Source organism: Abrus precatorius, unplaced genomic scaffold (assembly GCF_003935025.1).
Source record: "Abrus precatorius isolate BTA unplaced genomic scaffold, Abrus_2018 Scaffold8, whole genome shotgun sequence".
Lineage (NCBI taxonomy): Eukaryota > Viridiplantae > Streptophyta > Magnoliopsida > Fabales > Fabaceae > Abrus > Abrus precatorius.
This window is the reverse complement of record NW_020874428.1, coordinates 38,369,794-38,385,408: the sequence shown is the minus strand read 5'-3', so window position 1 is coordinate 38,385,408 and position 15,615 is coordinate 38,369,794. Positions and strand designations below refer to the sequence as shown.

The 15,615-nt window shown below is 31.6% G+C and overlaps 1 protein-coding gene and 1 pseudogene across 1 annotated transcript; both read left to right on the top strand.

Annotated features, from left to right (window-relative positions):
- Nucleotides 1-1,845: 1,845 nt before the first annotated feature.
- On the top strand, nt 1,846-5,057 carry LOC113846647 (cytochrome P450 71A1-like). The gene is made up of 2 exons (XM_027475135.1): nt 1,846-2,844; nt 4,449-5,057. Exons 1-2 carry the CDS (start codon nt 1,891-1,893, stop codon nt 5,055-5,057), a joined length of 1,563 nt encoding a protein of 520 aa, XP_027330936.1. The 5' UTR covers nt 1,846-1,890.
- A 3,257-nt stretch (nt 5,058-8,314) lies between these two features.
- On the top strand, nt 8,315-15,491 carry LOC113846646 (annotated as a pseudogene).
- Nucleotides 15,492-15,615: the final 124 nt, after the last annotated feature.

The following is a 15,615-nucleotide window of genomic DNA, read 5'->3' as shown; positions in this document are numbered from 1 at the left end:
GTTACCAATCTACTATAACTTTTAAGGATACAAATGTGCAAAAATATTTTAACCTCAACTTCATCTGTTACTATTATGTTTGTGTTTTTAATATTTTTCAACCAAAATCAAACATAAATTATTAAGATATACGCTTAGCAAAGACATAGCTCTAGTTATTATTATTATTATTATTATTATTATTATTATTGACGTTTTTGTTGAATTATTGTTGGGCGAAGTGGTGATTCACAATAATGATTAGTTGTGGTTCACAGTCACCAGTTACAGATATTTTGGATAAGAATTCAATATTGGAGGATTATAAGATATAGATTGCAAAGTTTGTGGTCGTGCGCTTCATTTTTCAATTGAGGATAATAGAGGGGATCCTGTAGCTATGTCCGAGGGAAGCAGCTAGTCACAATAATGATTATGGGTAGGACCCCCAATTTAATTTAGGTATGCCATGTGGTACCTAAAATTTTATTTTAGAGAAGAGGTAATCTACCTTAAAAAAATTTATATTAATAAAAAATAAATATGTGATAAATTAAAAAAATATTATATAATTTATTTAAAATTATATTATTTATTATATAATTCTATTATTATATATATATAATATTAAATTTTTTATTATTTTATTATTTTTATATATTTTCAGTTTAAATAGAATATATTTTTTAAATAAAAAAATTATAACATAATATATTAATAATTAAATATTAATAATAATATAATTAAGAATATAAAAAATATATGAATATAATATTATTATTTTATTTTTAAATTTTAATTTATTTAATTTTAATTACATTCTAATTCTATTTAAAAATTTAACTACTCTTTAATTTGTTTAAATATAATAAATATAATAATTTATTATTAAATAAATTTATTATTTAAACACGTATTCAAAAATTATTGGTTAAAATTTTTTAACTATACCACATAATTTACCAAAATATACTCACATCAATTATATTAATTAATAACTTTTTCCATATTATTTACTATAAATTGTGTACTAATAAGTAACTTATTATTTAAAAAAATGAACAAATTTATTTGTTTAATATATAAGTTGTTTATTTTTTATTTTAGATATTTATAACATAATTAATTTTATTAATCTTGATGAATTAGTTATTTATTTTTTATTAAAATTAAAATATTTTTGCGATTAAGTGTTTCAATAAAACAAAAAGTAATGTATTTATTAATTTAAAATTGATTGTCATATTTGAATATGAATGTGATAGAATTAAAATAAGATCAATAATATTTTCATAAAATATAAATATATAAATAACATACATATTTTTAAATTAAAATCTTAAAAATAGTTAATTAGATCAACATAGATACACAAAAAATAGTATCATATTGTATTTTATAAATAATATTACTTATTTTTATTGCCATGGAACGTCCTAATTAATTTGTACAATATTTTCTTTGAAATTTAAAATAGTAGAATAACTTTTATTAATGATATTTTACTAAAATGGTATATACCCTAGTGCCAATTTGTAATAAAAATTTTTAAGATGGGAGACTGATTATTATTCAATAAGAAAATTTGAAAGTAATTTTAATGTGATTAAGTTTTCCTCTTTTGTAATAAGTTTCGCTATAGCACATACTGCTCTGGTTAATTATTCACTCCTTTTTTAGTATGATTTGTCTATTATATATGGCCGTACTTAAGATTACATCGATTGAAATAGATTTTTTTTTTAATCAATTAAAACCCCTTCCTACAAAGCTTCTTCCAAGAGTCAATACAGACAAAAAGTCACCGAGTAATCAATTAAAAAAGAAAAAAGAAGAGATAAAAACCACGATGGCGCTCCTATAAGAGTTTCAAGTGCGTAGTCACCATTCCATGCATGTTGTTGGAAAAGAATGGCTCTCAAACAGTGGCTGTATGAGCAAATGAATCAAATGTTATCTTCAAGTTCTACCTTTTATCTATCTCTTCTCTCCTTTATCAGCTTCCTCTATGTGTTTAAGCTCTTAAGAAAAACCAAATCCAAAACAAACCTGATCAATTTGCCTCCATCACCACCAAAACTACCATTCATAGGCAATCTGCATCAGTTAGGTGAACTGCCACATCGATCTCTTCGAGATCTCTCACTCAGGTATGGTGACATCATGTTGTTGCAGTTGGGGCAGATGCATACTCCAACTCTGGTGGTTTCATCTGTAGATGTTGCCATGGAAATCATGAAAACACATGACGTTGCTTTTTCAAACCGACCCCAAAACACTGCTGCAAAAATCTTAGTGTATGGTTGTGCCGACATTCTTTTTTCACCGTATGGAGAAAGATGGAGGCAGAAAAGAAAAATATGTGTCCTTGAACTTCTGAGCATGAAAAGGGTTCAATCATTTCATCTCATCAGAGAAGAAGAAGTTGCCAAATTGGTGAATAAGATACGGGAAGCATGCTCCAGTGATCCTTGCTACGTGAATCTAAGTGAGATGCTGACATCAACATCAAACGATATTGTTAGTAAATGTGTTTTGGGAGGGAAATACGCGGGAGATGGTTACAGCAGTGTCAAAGAGTTATCAAGGAATGTTATGGTTCATCTTGCTGCTTTCACCTGGAGAGATTATTTCCCTTTGTTGGGTTGGATTGATGTGCTCACTGGAAAAATTAAGGAATACAAGGCCACTTCTAGAGCAATTGATGCTTTATTAGATCAGGCAATTGAAGAGCATTTCACAGTGAAGACAGAAGGCGACCACTCCAAAAAGAAAGCCTTGGTCGATATCCTTCTCCAACTTCAAGAGAACAGCATGCGTAATAACTTTGAGCTCACCAGAAATGACCTCAAAGCACTGCTAGTGGTACATTTTTTTTTCTCTTATTTATCATTATTTCTTACTATCTCATAAAGTAAGACGTTCGCTACATAACTAAGAGGCTAGCTGGAGTTAGGATTTGTAAGATTTAAGTCCTCCTTAATTTTTAAATTTAAAGATTAAGTCTAACTTATTTATTTAATTTGTGTTATTTTCTGAGAATTAATCTAACATTTTTAAGAGTTTGGTATAAACTTTTAAGATTTTTTTTTGTGCATTAAAAATATTACTTGAAGACTATATTTTTAATAAGAAAGATGACTTATATATTGTTTCTCTCCTGATCTTTAATCCTATATTTTAAAAGCATAATTTGTAACGAGGCTTTTTAAATAAGCAAAAGAAACTAACCCTTGAATAAATTAAAATATAACTTATATTGAGATAAACGAATTTAAACTTTTAAATAAAATAAATATATAATTTAAAAATAGTATATTAATAAAGCTAAAAAATGTATAATATGATATTATTTATATTTCTTTAAATAAATTGACATATTTAATTTAATTTTTTTCATAAATTCAAATTTAATTTGTTTAACTAAAAAAGTTAAACAAACTTTGACTTAATCTATTTAATAAATGAGTATAATTTAATCAAGACTTAATGTATACTGAACTATAGCCTTTGGACAAATAAGTTACCCTGTGTGCACCTTTATTCATCACTCCAAATTTAAACTACACAAACTTGTATGCATATAGGCATCCCAATAGATACGAGGATATTAAAATCCTAATGATTCCATTTCCTCAAATAAATCATAGTAATAATCTTCTGGTTAAAGAGTCATACAATTACTTAAATAAGAAAATATTACTGTTTTGGTTTCTCACTGTATTGTGTTGCATTATGAATTTTTTATTTGAATTGTAAGTAATATGGATAGACATAGATATTTTTTTAAAAATCTTATCTTTTATACTTGCTTTCCACTTATATTTATGACTCTATCTTCTTCTTCTTAATTTTCTTAGTTGTTTTTTTATCAGCTGGAGCACCTCTTACTCTGGTCTGATCATATGTACCACCTAAACCGTGATACTTTTTTAATTATGCTTCGAAGGTTTAGCCTTCAAATTTCCTAACATTTTTAAGATGCTCGTAATTACTCGAGATAAAAAAAAAATATTAGTGCAAGATTTCGAGGGTTTAGACCCTTAAGCTTTCTCTATTGCACAAGCCTAAGATTATTTGTTAGAAGAATAATTTTACAACTTTTTATTAATTTTCCTATTTATCAGATAAAGAAATTTAAAATATTTATATATATATATATATATATATATATAAGAAAATTATATTTATTTTTTATTTACAAAATTGTAGGAGATAAAAATATATATTTAAGTGAAAGATTTAGCATTAATTTCGACATACCATTATTCATGACTGAGTTTAGGTCATACTTGAAATTAAATTTAAATATATGCATTATTTTTCTTTAAAATCTATCAATTACATATTTTTTAAATGATAAAAATTTAAACGTTATCACTTTTAATTACTTAATTATTTTCATTTTATTCTTAACTAGTGTGTCGACTGTTAACAAATTTCATAAATATCTTTTCAAATAATTTTAGGATATGTTTGTTGGAGGAACTGACACTACTGCGGTGACATTAGAATGGGCAATTTCAGAACTTGTGAGGAATCCAATGATAATGAAGAAAGCAAAGGAAGAAGTGAGAAAAATTATAGGGAATAAATCAAATATAGAAGAAAATGACATCAATCAAATGCATTACCTAAAGTGCGTGGTCAAAGAAACTCTAAGGTTACACCCACCAGGTACCCTTCTGGCTCCTCGGGAAACAATATCTAGCGTTAAATTGAAAGGGTACGATGTTCCTGCAAAAACAATGGTATATATCAATGCATGGGCAATTCAAAGAGACCCTAAATTTTGGAAAAGCCCTGAAGAATTCTTGCCAGAGAGATTTGAAAACAGTGAGCTTGATTTTAAAGGTCAAGATTGTCAGTTTATTCCATTTGGTTTTGGAAGAAGAGGATGTCCTGGAATAAATTTTGGAGTCACTTCAATAGAGTATGTTCTTGCCAACCTTCTTTATTGGTTCGATTGGAAGCTGCCTGAATCTGATACACCTAAACAAGACATAGACATGAGTGAGATATTTGGACTCGCTGTCGCAAAGAAAGTACCACTTCATCTTAAACCGACACCGTTTTGATTAATTAAAGCTATAAAATTCTCGTTAAGTGTGTTGTTGTGAGTTATTTTCTCTTCTTTGTCCAATGTGTTTTGCTATGATACTATGTTATGGTGTGCTGCTCATTTGTAATCTTCTACTATATCAATTTATATGACATATATATTGTCAAATTCTGCCCAGCTCATGAGTCTTAAGTTCGCATTTTGTTATTTTGAAATACATGCAATTTATGTTGGTTCAACTATGGTATATATGGATGCTGTCGTTTTAGGTCTCAATCTATATTGTTTGGATATGATCTGTTAGTTGGAAACCCCTCTTTGTTTTTGTTGATGATTTTAGATCATGAGAATAAATATTTACACCACGTATGAATAAAAATATAAATGAATATATATATATATATATATATATATATATATATAAATACTTTTTCATAAAACACTTAATTTTAAGTTACATATTAAATGCATTTTAATATATTTATTTATCGCAAGTTAATCACATGAAAAAAAATCACAGATTTTGTTATTATAAATATGCGTGCATTTATACTATTATAAGAATCTAAATTCTCTTTCATTGTGATAAAATCAATATCATCAATTTTATTTTTACTTGAATGAATAATGCAAGACTAAATATATAAAACAATACAATTTTGCTTAAATAAATATCAACTCACTTAAAAAAATGATGAGTTAACAATTTAATCACCCAAAAATAGACTAATTGAAACTTAGTGCCCTTCTTTCTATTAAAAAAACATACTCAGAACTTTCTCCTACTAAACCCTTCTTCTCCACATAGAACCTCATTGCACCCTAGTCATGCTCATCCTTCACTTGTTTCACCAGCTTTTTCAACCAAGTCTTCAATTATCTCTCCTATAACACCAACTTGTTCCTATTTGTCGGCTTATTTTCTTTGTTCATCTCCTCACTTGTTGAGTTAATTCAACTCATCCTCTCTCCCAGAATTGTCACATGTCCTATCCCTCGCTCCTCAAATTGACCAACTCACCATTCACCAAACTCTGAATCATTTTCTTACCCAACAACTGATTCACTTGAGCAATTCCCTCTACTTTTCCCGCATCTCCAAAACCTTCACACCCTTGGCATGAGTCCAAACCAATTCACCAAGTCAATCCTGCTGAGTCTCGTTGAGTTGCCTTAATTCAAGGTCCCATCTTCACTTCTAATTCCCTCGTCATTGTGTTACCAAAAATTATTTTATTGTTATTATTTTATTTTGACTTAAAGAACAACTAGAATATTATTCTCATCACTATCATCATTTCTCTATTATATCTATCATTGTCACAAAATCACAAGATTCACTTAAGGGTAAACAAAATTAAATGGTAATGTTACCAGTGAGAGATAATCTAAATTCATTATAATATATACCTCCGTTGAATGTTAAATATAATATTTTCACTGAATAAATATATGTTATAAATTCTATTCGATTCTGTCTCGATCTCCTCAGGTTACAATTCTAAAATGAATTAATAACATGTAAGGGATTAAGTATAAAAAAAAAAATTTAAAAAAAATCATTTCAAAAAATCTCTGTCTATTCATATTACTTGTAATTCAAACAAAAATTCATAATGCAAACATCAATACACTCAAATATCTTTTTAAGTAATTATTACTATGTTTTATACTTATATATCGATCCATAAATTATATATAATACATTAGCATCTATTTACTTATATTTTAAATAATATAACATCCATTGAAATATAGTAAAATAATAAAATATTAATTAGTATATAAATTGTGTGAATTTATGTAGACTTGATTTACTTTATTAAAACTTTAAATTAAATAAAATCTACTTTTCATAAAAAAATTACTAGTAGTATCATTTTACTAAATTTAATATTTGACGTCATTTTATTGTATATAAATCTATAGTTTTATACGTTAAATTATATTGCAAGTCCCTGTACTATATATTAAATTATAAAATGGTCTCTAAATTTTTAAAATTTGTAAATAGATTTTTTTAAGAAGTTTGTAATCAGGTCCTCCTATGAGTGTGTAAGTTGTGGATCATTTAAATGTATCAGGTAAATTTCAGCGCTACTTCTAACTTGTAGTTCATATCATCGTTGCAGGGTTGTAAGGTTATTCTTGAACTTACTCGTCTCATCCACTGAATTTCCGTCCATGCTATCCAGTGAGTCAAATTCATATCTATAAAAAATTTCAGCATTGTCATCAACTACAATCGTGGATATGAACCATCTTTCGAGATGTGTTGTAGCATGCAAAGCACTATCATTAATTATTGCTATTTTCGTCACTTTTTATTTCACTAGTAACTTCAATGTCATTGCTTTTACTAGCTCCCAAAATAACACCTCACCTCACCTATATATATAATTGTGTTTATTACCAACTTTGTCATTGTCGTGTAGTCACCATCTGACTTTAGCTCTTTTAAGATGATTCATGCTTCAACCTAATTCACAGAATCAAACCTTTATATAGCTTGTATACTTTTAACTCTCTAAATTGTTGTTATCTCCTGCAATGACTGATGATCCATATCAAATTCAAGTCCTCTCACTGTCTGGAAAATGCACTGAAGATTCTTTCTTGTAATTTTTGTGCAATACCAAAAGAGAATCAAATTTATCTCCCTACCTATAAAAGGTCTTGTTTTGTTTAAAAGTTAATAAATTAATTATCATATTTTTAATAAAAATGTCTAATTTAAATTAATTTATGTGCATGTATTTGATGTTTAATCTATATTGCATTTGATGTTTAATTAATTTATGTGCATGTATTTGATGTCTAAATAATTATAAAGATAACATAGGACTAAATCATAAAATTTATTAATTCAATATATTATTTATAAAAAAGATTAACTTTTAAATATTAAATAATATTTATTATTTTATACTGAATATTAATTTTATTATTAAAATATTTTAAAAAATTATCGCATCATAGGACAAAGTAGAGATTGCGTAAAACTAGTGTATTCCTAGGATTACCACAAAGTATAATAATCTAGCAGCCAATGATGTCATGCATTAAATGCGGGTCAAGAGTGTCGATGATACTTGCGCATGTAAAAATAATTGACTTGGGATCCTTAGCCACAATAGAAACCCCATCTGATAAAACAATATTTCTCGTACAAACTACAAATACTACACTCAGGTCAATTTATAAAAGCATACAATTGTATAAATAAACCCGCAATGATGTGGCTGGACAAGCCGATTCATTTTCTTCGAAAATCGAAACAGTACAAGGAAAATAATGGATCTACAGTTAATCCAAAATTTGGAGTCAAATTCAGCTTTCTACGTATCTGTACTTTGCATCTTAAGCGCCTTCTTGATTACGTTCAAGTTCACACGAAGAACCAAATCCAACCCACCTCCATCCCCACCAAAGCTACCCTTTGTTGGCAACCTTCATCAACAAGGCACATTGCCACATCGTTCCTTCCTAGCCCCCTCTCACAACTATGGCCCTCTCATGTTGCTACAGCTAGGCCAAGTCCCAACACTAGTTGTTTCTTCTTCGGATATAGCCAGAGAAATATTCACAACCCACGACGCCGTTTTCTCCAACCGCCCCAAGGCCACCGCTGCTGAAATCTTTCTCTATGGAATACAAGGACGTGGGTTTCGCCCCCTTCAACGAAGAGTGGAAACAGAAAAGGAAGATATGTGTTCTTGAGCTTGTAAGCATGAGAAGTGTGCGATCGTTTCAGTTCATTCGTGTTGAAGAAGTGGCAGAAATGATTGGTGCTATACATGAAGCGTGTAAAAATAAAAGGTCCTGTGTGAATCTCAGTGAGTTGTTGATTTCACTCACTAATAACATCATGGCTAGATGTGTTCTTGGACAGAAGTATGATTCACCTGATGATAAGAGAAGCTTTGGAGAGATTGGAAGGAAGATGTTGAATCAGTTCACGGCTTTCTGTGTGGGGGATTTTTCCCCTTCGTTGGGTTGGTGTTAGTAAAAAAGGGTGTCTCAGTTTTCGTTCCTTCCTGCAAAGTTAGGTACCGATTTTGATTTTTGTATTTGGTAGGCACCGATCATATTTTGTCAAAATTACTACAGTAATTTACTGTAGCAATATTGAAAATCTTTACAAAATTTTGCCTATAAATACTCAGTATAGGAACGATTGAATGACACACCAGAAAACGATCATTCACTTATTAGAATAAAAAATTTGAGAGTATTATTTTGTAGTTCTTATTCTATTCTGAGAGAGTATTTATTGAAAGAAAAAATAGAGTGATTTATTACTCTTTGTCCTCATAATTTTAGAGGACTTTTTGTACTCTCCCTTTTATATAGTAGAATTATTTTGCTCGTCGTTGTCCGTGAGTTTTTTTCTCCGATTTGGAGTTTTTCCCACGTTAAAATTTTGTCTCCATTATTTTCTTCCTTCTCTTTATTTCTAATTAAATTCGATCCAGTCTTCCGCATTGCGTTGATACTCCAACAAGTGGTATCAGAGCAGTTATTTAATTGGAAATGTCAACCGTTACAAAATATAAGAGCTGTTCTCACTCAGAACGGATTAAAGAAAGCTTTAGATGGAAAATTAAAAAAAACCGGCTTCCGTGACTGATGAGCAATGGGACGAGTTGGATGAAAAGGCACTTTCAGCAATCTAACATTGCTTGTCCAAGGAGGTTCTACGTGAAGTGGCTGACATAACTACCGTTGCGAAATTGTGGTTAAGGTTGGAAACTTTGTATATGACTAAAAGCCTCGCCAACAAGCTTCGTCTCAAGGAGCGATTATATACGTTCCGTATGATAGAAGGTACTCTCATTCAATCTCATCTTGATGAGTTTAATTCTATTATTATGGATCTGCAAAATATCGATATTAAAATCGATGATGAAGATAAAGCTGTTTTGTTGGTTGTCTCCTTACCTTCTACCTACAAACACTTCAAAGAAATTATGTTGTATGGTAATAATGACACCTTATCCTTTGAAGATGTTAAATCTAGTTTATTGTCCAAAAAAAAATTTGATCTTGAAATTCATTCTGAGGACAAGGGTGAGGGTCTAAGTGTTAGAGGTAGAACTCAAGTCAAAGGGAGTACTAGTCACAAAAAGAGTAGATCTAAATCTAGGGGACGAAAATCCAACACTACCTGTCGTTATTGCAAAAAATATGGGCATGATATTTCTGATTGTTTTATCTTAAAGAAAAAAGAAGAAAATAAACAAAAGAAAGAAAAAGGTAAACAACCTGTTAAAGCTGCTAATATTGAGACTGATTCTGATGGAGATGTTATGGCATCTGTTGTCTCTTCTGACAAGAGAAGTAAAGATAAGTGGCTTCTTGACTCTGCATGCACACACCACATGTGTGCTTATAGGGATCTATTTACCACTTTTGAACCAGTTAATAGTGATATTGTCTTGATGGCTAATGATACTCAATGCAAAGTTGAAGGAATAGGTACTATTCAGATCAAGGCTCATGATGGTGTTGTTCGGACTCTGACTAATGTTCGCTTTATTCCTGAATTAAAGCGGAATCTCGTCTCTCTTGGCACCCTTGAATCTCTTGGGTGCAAGTTTTCATCTGAAGGTGGAGTCCTAAAGGTATCAAAAGGTGTCCTTGTTTTGTTGAAAGGTAACCGAGTTGGTACTTTATATTTCTTGCAAGGTTCTGTTGTGACAGGTTCAGCAGTTGTATCTTCTTTTATGCTTGATAATGATGTCACCAAATTATGGCACATGCGCCTGGGCCATATGAGTGAAAAAAACATGCATCTTTTGAGCAAGCAAGGTCTCCTTGGTAATCAAGGTATCGGTAAGTTGGAGTTTTGTGAACATTGTGTCTTTGGGAAACAGAAAAAAGTAAGTTTCTCTACTGCAACTCACCGTACAAAGGGTATTCTTGATTATATTCATTCTGATCTCTGGGGGCCTTCTAAAGTTTCCTCTTATGGAGGACGCCGTTATATGATGCCTATTATTGATGATTTTTCTCGCAAAGTTTGGGTTTATTTTCTCAGGTATAAAAATGAGACCTTTCCCACTTTTAAGAAGTGGAAAACTCTTGTTGAAACCCAGACAGGGAGAAAAATCAAGAAGCTCAGAATGGATAATGGATTGGAGTTTTGTGATGGTGAATTTAATGAGTTCTGCGCAAATCATGGAATTGCTAGACATAAAACCATTCCAAGAACACCCCAGCAGAATGGTGTTGCAGAACGAATGAACAGGACTCTACTTGAGAGAGCTCGTTGTATGCTCTCAAATGCTGGGTTATGGCATCGACGTGAATTTTGGGCCGAGGCAGTATCAACTACTTGTTACTTGGTTAATTGTTCTCCACACTCATCACTTAATTTCAAAATTCCAGAAGAACTTTGGTCAGGTAATCCTATTGATTATTCCAATTTGAGAATCTTTGGATGTCCTGCTTATGCACATGTCAATGATGGCAAATTAGCTCCAAGAGCTATTAAGTGCATATTTCTTGATTATGCATCTGAATCTAAAGGATATCGTTTATGGAATCCTAAGTCACAAAAATTAATTCTCAGTAGAGATGTGACTTTTAACGAGGATGCTTTATTATCTTCTGGAAAACAATCTTCTGTGATTTCTTCTACTAGTACTAATAATCTGCAGGGTACTAGCGAGAAGGTGGAGTAGAGTTGAAATCTACAACTCCTAATGTTGATGTTCTATCTTCTTCTATCAATGAGTCTAGTACTGATATTTGTGGTGATGATGATGTTGATGAGATTACCACTTCTCCAATTCAGCCGTAGGAAGAGGGGTATTCAATTGCCTAAAACAGACCAAGAAGGACGATTACTAAGCCAGCTAGATATGCAAATTATGCTTATGATGATAATTTAATTGCATATGCATTATCTGTTGCACAAAAAATAAATAATGATATTGAACCAGCCAGTTATATTGAGGCTGTTTCTTGTGCTGATTCTTCAAAATGGCTAGTGGCTATGAATGAAGAAATTGAAAGTCTTCATAAGAATGGTACTTGGAGCTTAACAGAACTTCCCAAAGGCAAACGGCCTTTGAAATGCAAATGGGTCTATAAGAAGAAAGACGACATTCCCGGGGTTGAAGATCCTAGATGCAAGGCACGATTGGTTGTTAAAGGCTTCAGCCAAAAGGAAGGTGTTGACTTTAATGAAATTTTCTCACCTGTTATTCGTCATACCTCTATACGTGTTTTGCTTGCTTTTGTTGCTTTATTTGACTTGGAATTAGAGCAACTTGATGTTAAGACAACTTTTCTGCATGGAAAGCTGGAAGAAGAAATTTATATGGAGCAACCTGAGGGATTTATTGTTCCTGGTAAGGAGCATCTTGTCTGCCGATTGAAAAAATCTTTATATGGACTCAAACAAGCTCCGAGACAATGGTACAAAAGGTTTGATTCCTTTATGATTGGGCAAGGTTATTACAGAAGTCAATATGACGACTGTATTTATTTTCAAAAACTTCCTGATGAATCTTACATATACTTGTTACTATATGTTGATGATATGTTGATTGCATCACGTAACAAGTCTCTAATCAAGAAATTGAAAATTCAACTCAATAATGAGTTTAAGATGAAAGAATTGGGTGCAACTAAGAAGATTCTTGGTATGGAGATTTGCAGGGATCGTCAAGCTGGTAAATTGTTTATATCTCAACAAAAATACGTTGAGAAAGTGCTTGACAGGTTTAATATGACTAATTGCAAACCTATTTCTACTCCACTTGCTGCACATTTCAAGTTATCATCTGACCTTTGTCCTGAGACAGAGGAAGACATGGAACATATGTCACGCGTTCCTTATGCTAGTGCTGTTGGCAGTCTTATGTATGCTATGGTATGCACTAGACCTGATTTAGCATATGCCGTTAGCATGGTGAGTCGGTATATGCATAATCCTGGAAAGGATCATTGGAGTGTTGTAAAATGGATTCTTCGGTATCGAAAAGGTACATCTGATATTGGCTTGGTATTTGATAGAAATCATGAAACAACTGAAGTTACAAGTTTTGTTGATTCGGATAATGGTGGCGATCTTAACAAAAGAATATTTCTTTCTAGTTACATATTTACTCTCTGTAACTGTGCTATTAGTTGGAAAGCTCAGCTTCAGTCTCTTTCATCATTGTCTACTACTGAAGCTGAATATGTTATAGCAACAGAGGGTGTGAAAGAGGTTCTTTGGCTTAAAGGTCTGATTAATGAACTTGGTCTTACACAGGATGTTCTTACTGTGTTTTGTGATAGTCAGAGTACTATTTACTTGATCAAGAATAACCGCTACCATGACAGGACAAAACATATTGATGTGAGACATCATTTTATCCGAGAAATTGTTGCTAAGGGTGAAGTCGTTGTTCAGAAGATTCATACATCTGAGAATCCAGCTGATATGCTTACTAAGCCTCTTCCAAAGGCCAAGTTCCAACATTTTTTAGACTTGGTTGGTCTCTACAGCACTTGAACACCCTTCGGGGTAAAATGACGTCGAGCAATTTATCAAAACTGATCCAAGGTGGAGATTGTTAGTCAAAAAGGGTGTCTCAGTTTTCGTTCCTTCCTGCAAAGTTAGGCACCGATTTTGATTTTTGCATTTGGTAGGCACCGATCATATTTTGTCAAAATTGCTACAGTAATTTACTGTAGCAATATTGAAAATCTTCACAAAACTTTGCCTATAAATACTCAGTGTAGGAATGATTGAATGACACACCAGAAAATGATCATTCACTGATCAGAACAAGAAATTTGAGAGTGTTATTTTGTAACTCTTATTCCATTCTGAGAGAGTATTTATTGAGAGAAAAAATAGAGTGATTTATTACTCTTTGTCCTCATAATTTTAGAGGACTTTTTGTACTCTCCTTTTTATATAGTGAAATTATTTTGCTCGTCGTTGTCCGTAGGTTTTTTTCTCTGATTTGGAGTTTTTTCCACGTTAAAATTTTGTCTCCATTATTCTCTTCTTTTTCTTTATTTCTAATTAAATTCGATCTAATCTTCTACATTGCGTTGATACCCCAACAGTTGGGTTGACGTTCTAACGGGTCAGATTCCAAAGTTTAAGGCCACTCTTAGTTCATTAGATGCTTTCTTCGATCAGGTAATTGAAGAACACAGGAAGAAGATGAAGACGAGGGAGGGTGATGAACATGATAAGAAAGACTTTGTGGATATACTTCTTCGACTTGAAGAAGCTGGTACTCTTGGCTTTGAGCTTTCCCAAGATATCCTCAAAGCATTGATAGTGGTTGGTCTCTCAACACATACCATTTTATTGCCGAATTGAAATCACTTACTCACTCCCCTTTTCAATCTCTCCAATTATGAAATGAGGTTTTGTTAATAAAAAAAAAAAGTACCTCTTTCAATGTCTAGAATAGTTTTTTTTTAAATATTGATTTTTTAAAAAATTTCTCTTTATAAAATTAAGTGATTATTTTTTAGATAAGCTGAATTAAATTCGTATATATTGTTTTTTTTACATGTATTGAAGAGACGAGAAAAATACAAGAAACCGAGCAAATGATTTCTGATAATCAGCTAGAAATGGGAGAATAAAGATTTAAAATAATTTTTGAACAACTATATTAAGATAATTTTGTCTTTTTTAAGTGCATTTTTCTTATTTATCTATGTTATGTATGGTGTCAATTTCTGTTGTTCGATAAAATAATGAAAGTGATAAAAGATTTAATTTCCGTTTTTTATGATTTCAGGACATGTTTCTAGGAGCAAGTGACACCACTTCAACAACTTTGGAATGGATCATGGCAGAGCTTATGAATAATCCAAACATCATGGAAAAAGCCCAAGAAGAGGTAAGAAGAGTTGTGGGGCATAAATCAAATGTGGATGAAAATGATGTGAAACAAATGGAGTATTTGAAATGCGTAGTGAAAGAATCTTTAAGATTACATCCACCTGCACCTCTTTTGCTTCCTAGAGAAACAACATCTGCTGTGAAGCTAAGAGGGTACGACATTCCAGCCAAAACAAGGGTAATGTTGAACGCATGGGCAATACAAGGGACCCTGAATTTTGGGACAGAGCAGAAGCGTTCCTTCCTGAGAGATTTCAAAACAACGAGGTTGATTCCAAAGGACAAAACTTGGACTTCATCCCATTTGGTGCTGGAAGAAGAGGGTGCCCTGGAATTGCATTTGGAATCACTTTAGCTGAGTATGCACTTGCTAATCTTCTGTACTGGTTCGATTGGAAAGTGCCTAAAACTGGTGTACCAGTGCAAGGCTTAGACATGAGCGAGAGATATGGGATCACTGTCAACAAGAAGGTTCCTCTTCTCCTTGAACCAATACCATTTTCCTTAGGAATCGAATCTAAACCTTCACATATCCTGCAAGAATAGCACTGAATGTTTCACTTCTATTATTTTTCTAAATTTTCGTAAAAAAAGATACTAATAAAGTGATGATACATATGTGGGTGATTATATGGAAGTGGAAAAGAGTTCAAGCACCATTTGTGATTGCAATTTGATGTTCCTTACCCTATGGGAAGATGTTTCT

Coding starts and splice junctions, on each gene's coding strand:
- LOC113846647 (XM_027475135.1), top strand. CDS start 1,891: ATGGCTCTCAAACAGTGGCTGTATGAGCAAATGAATCAAATGTTATCT. Junction 2,845..4,448: donor ACCTCAAAGCACTGCTAGTG/GTACATTTTTTT, acceptor AAATAATTTTAG/GATATGTTTGTTGGAGGAAC.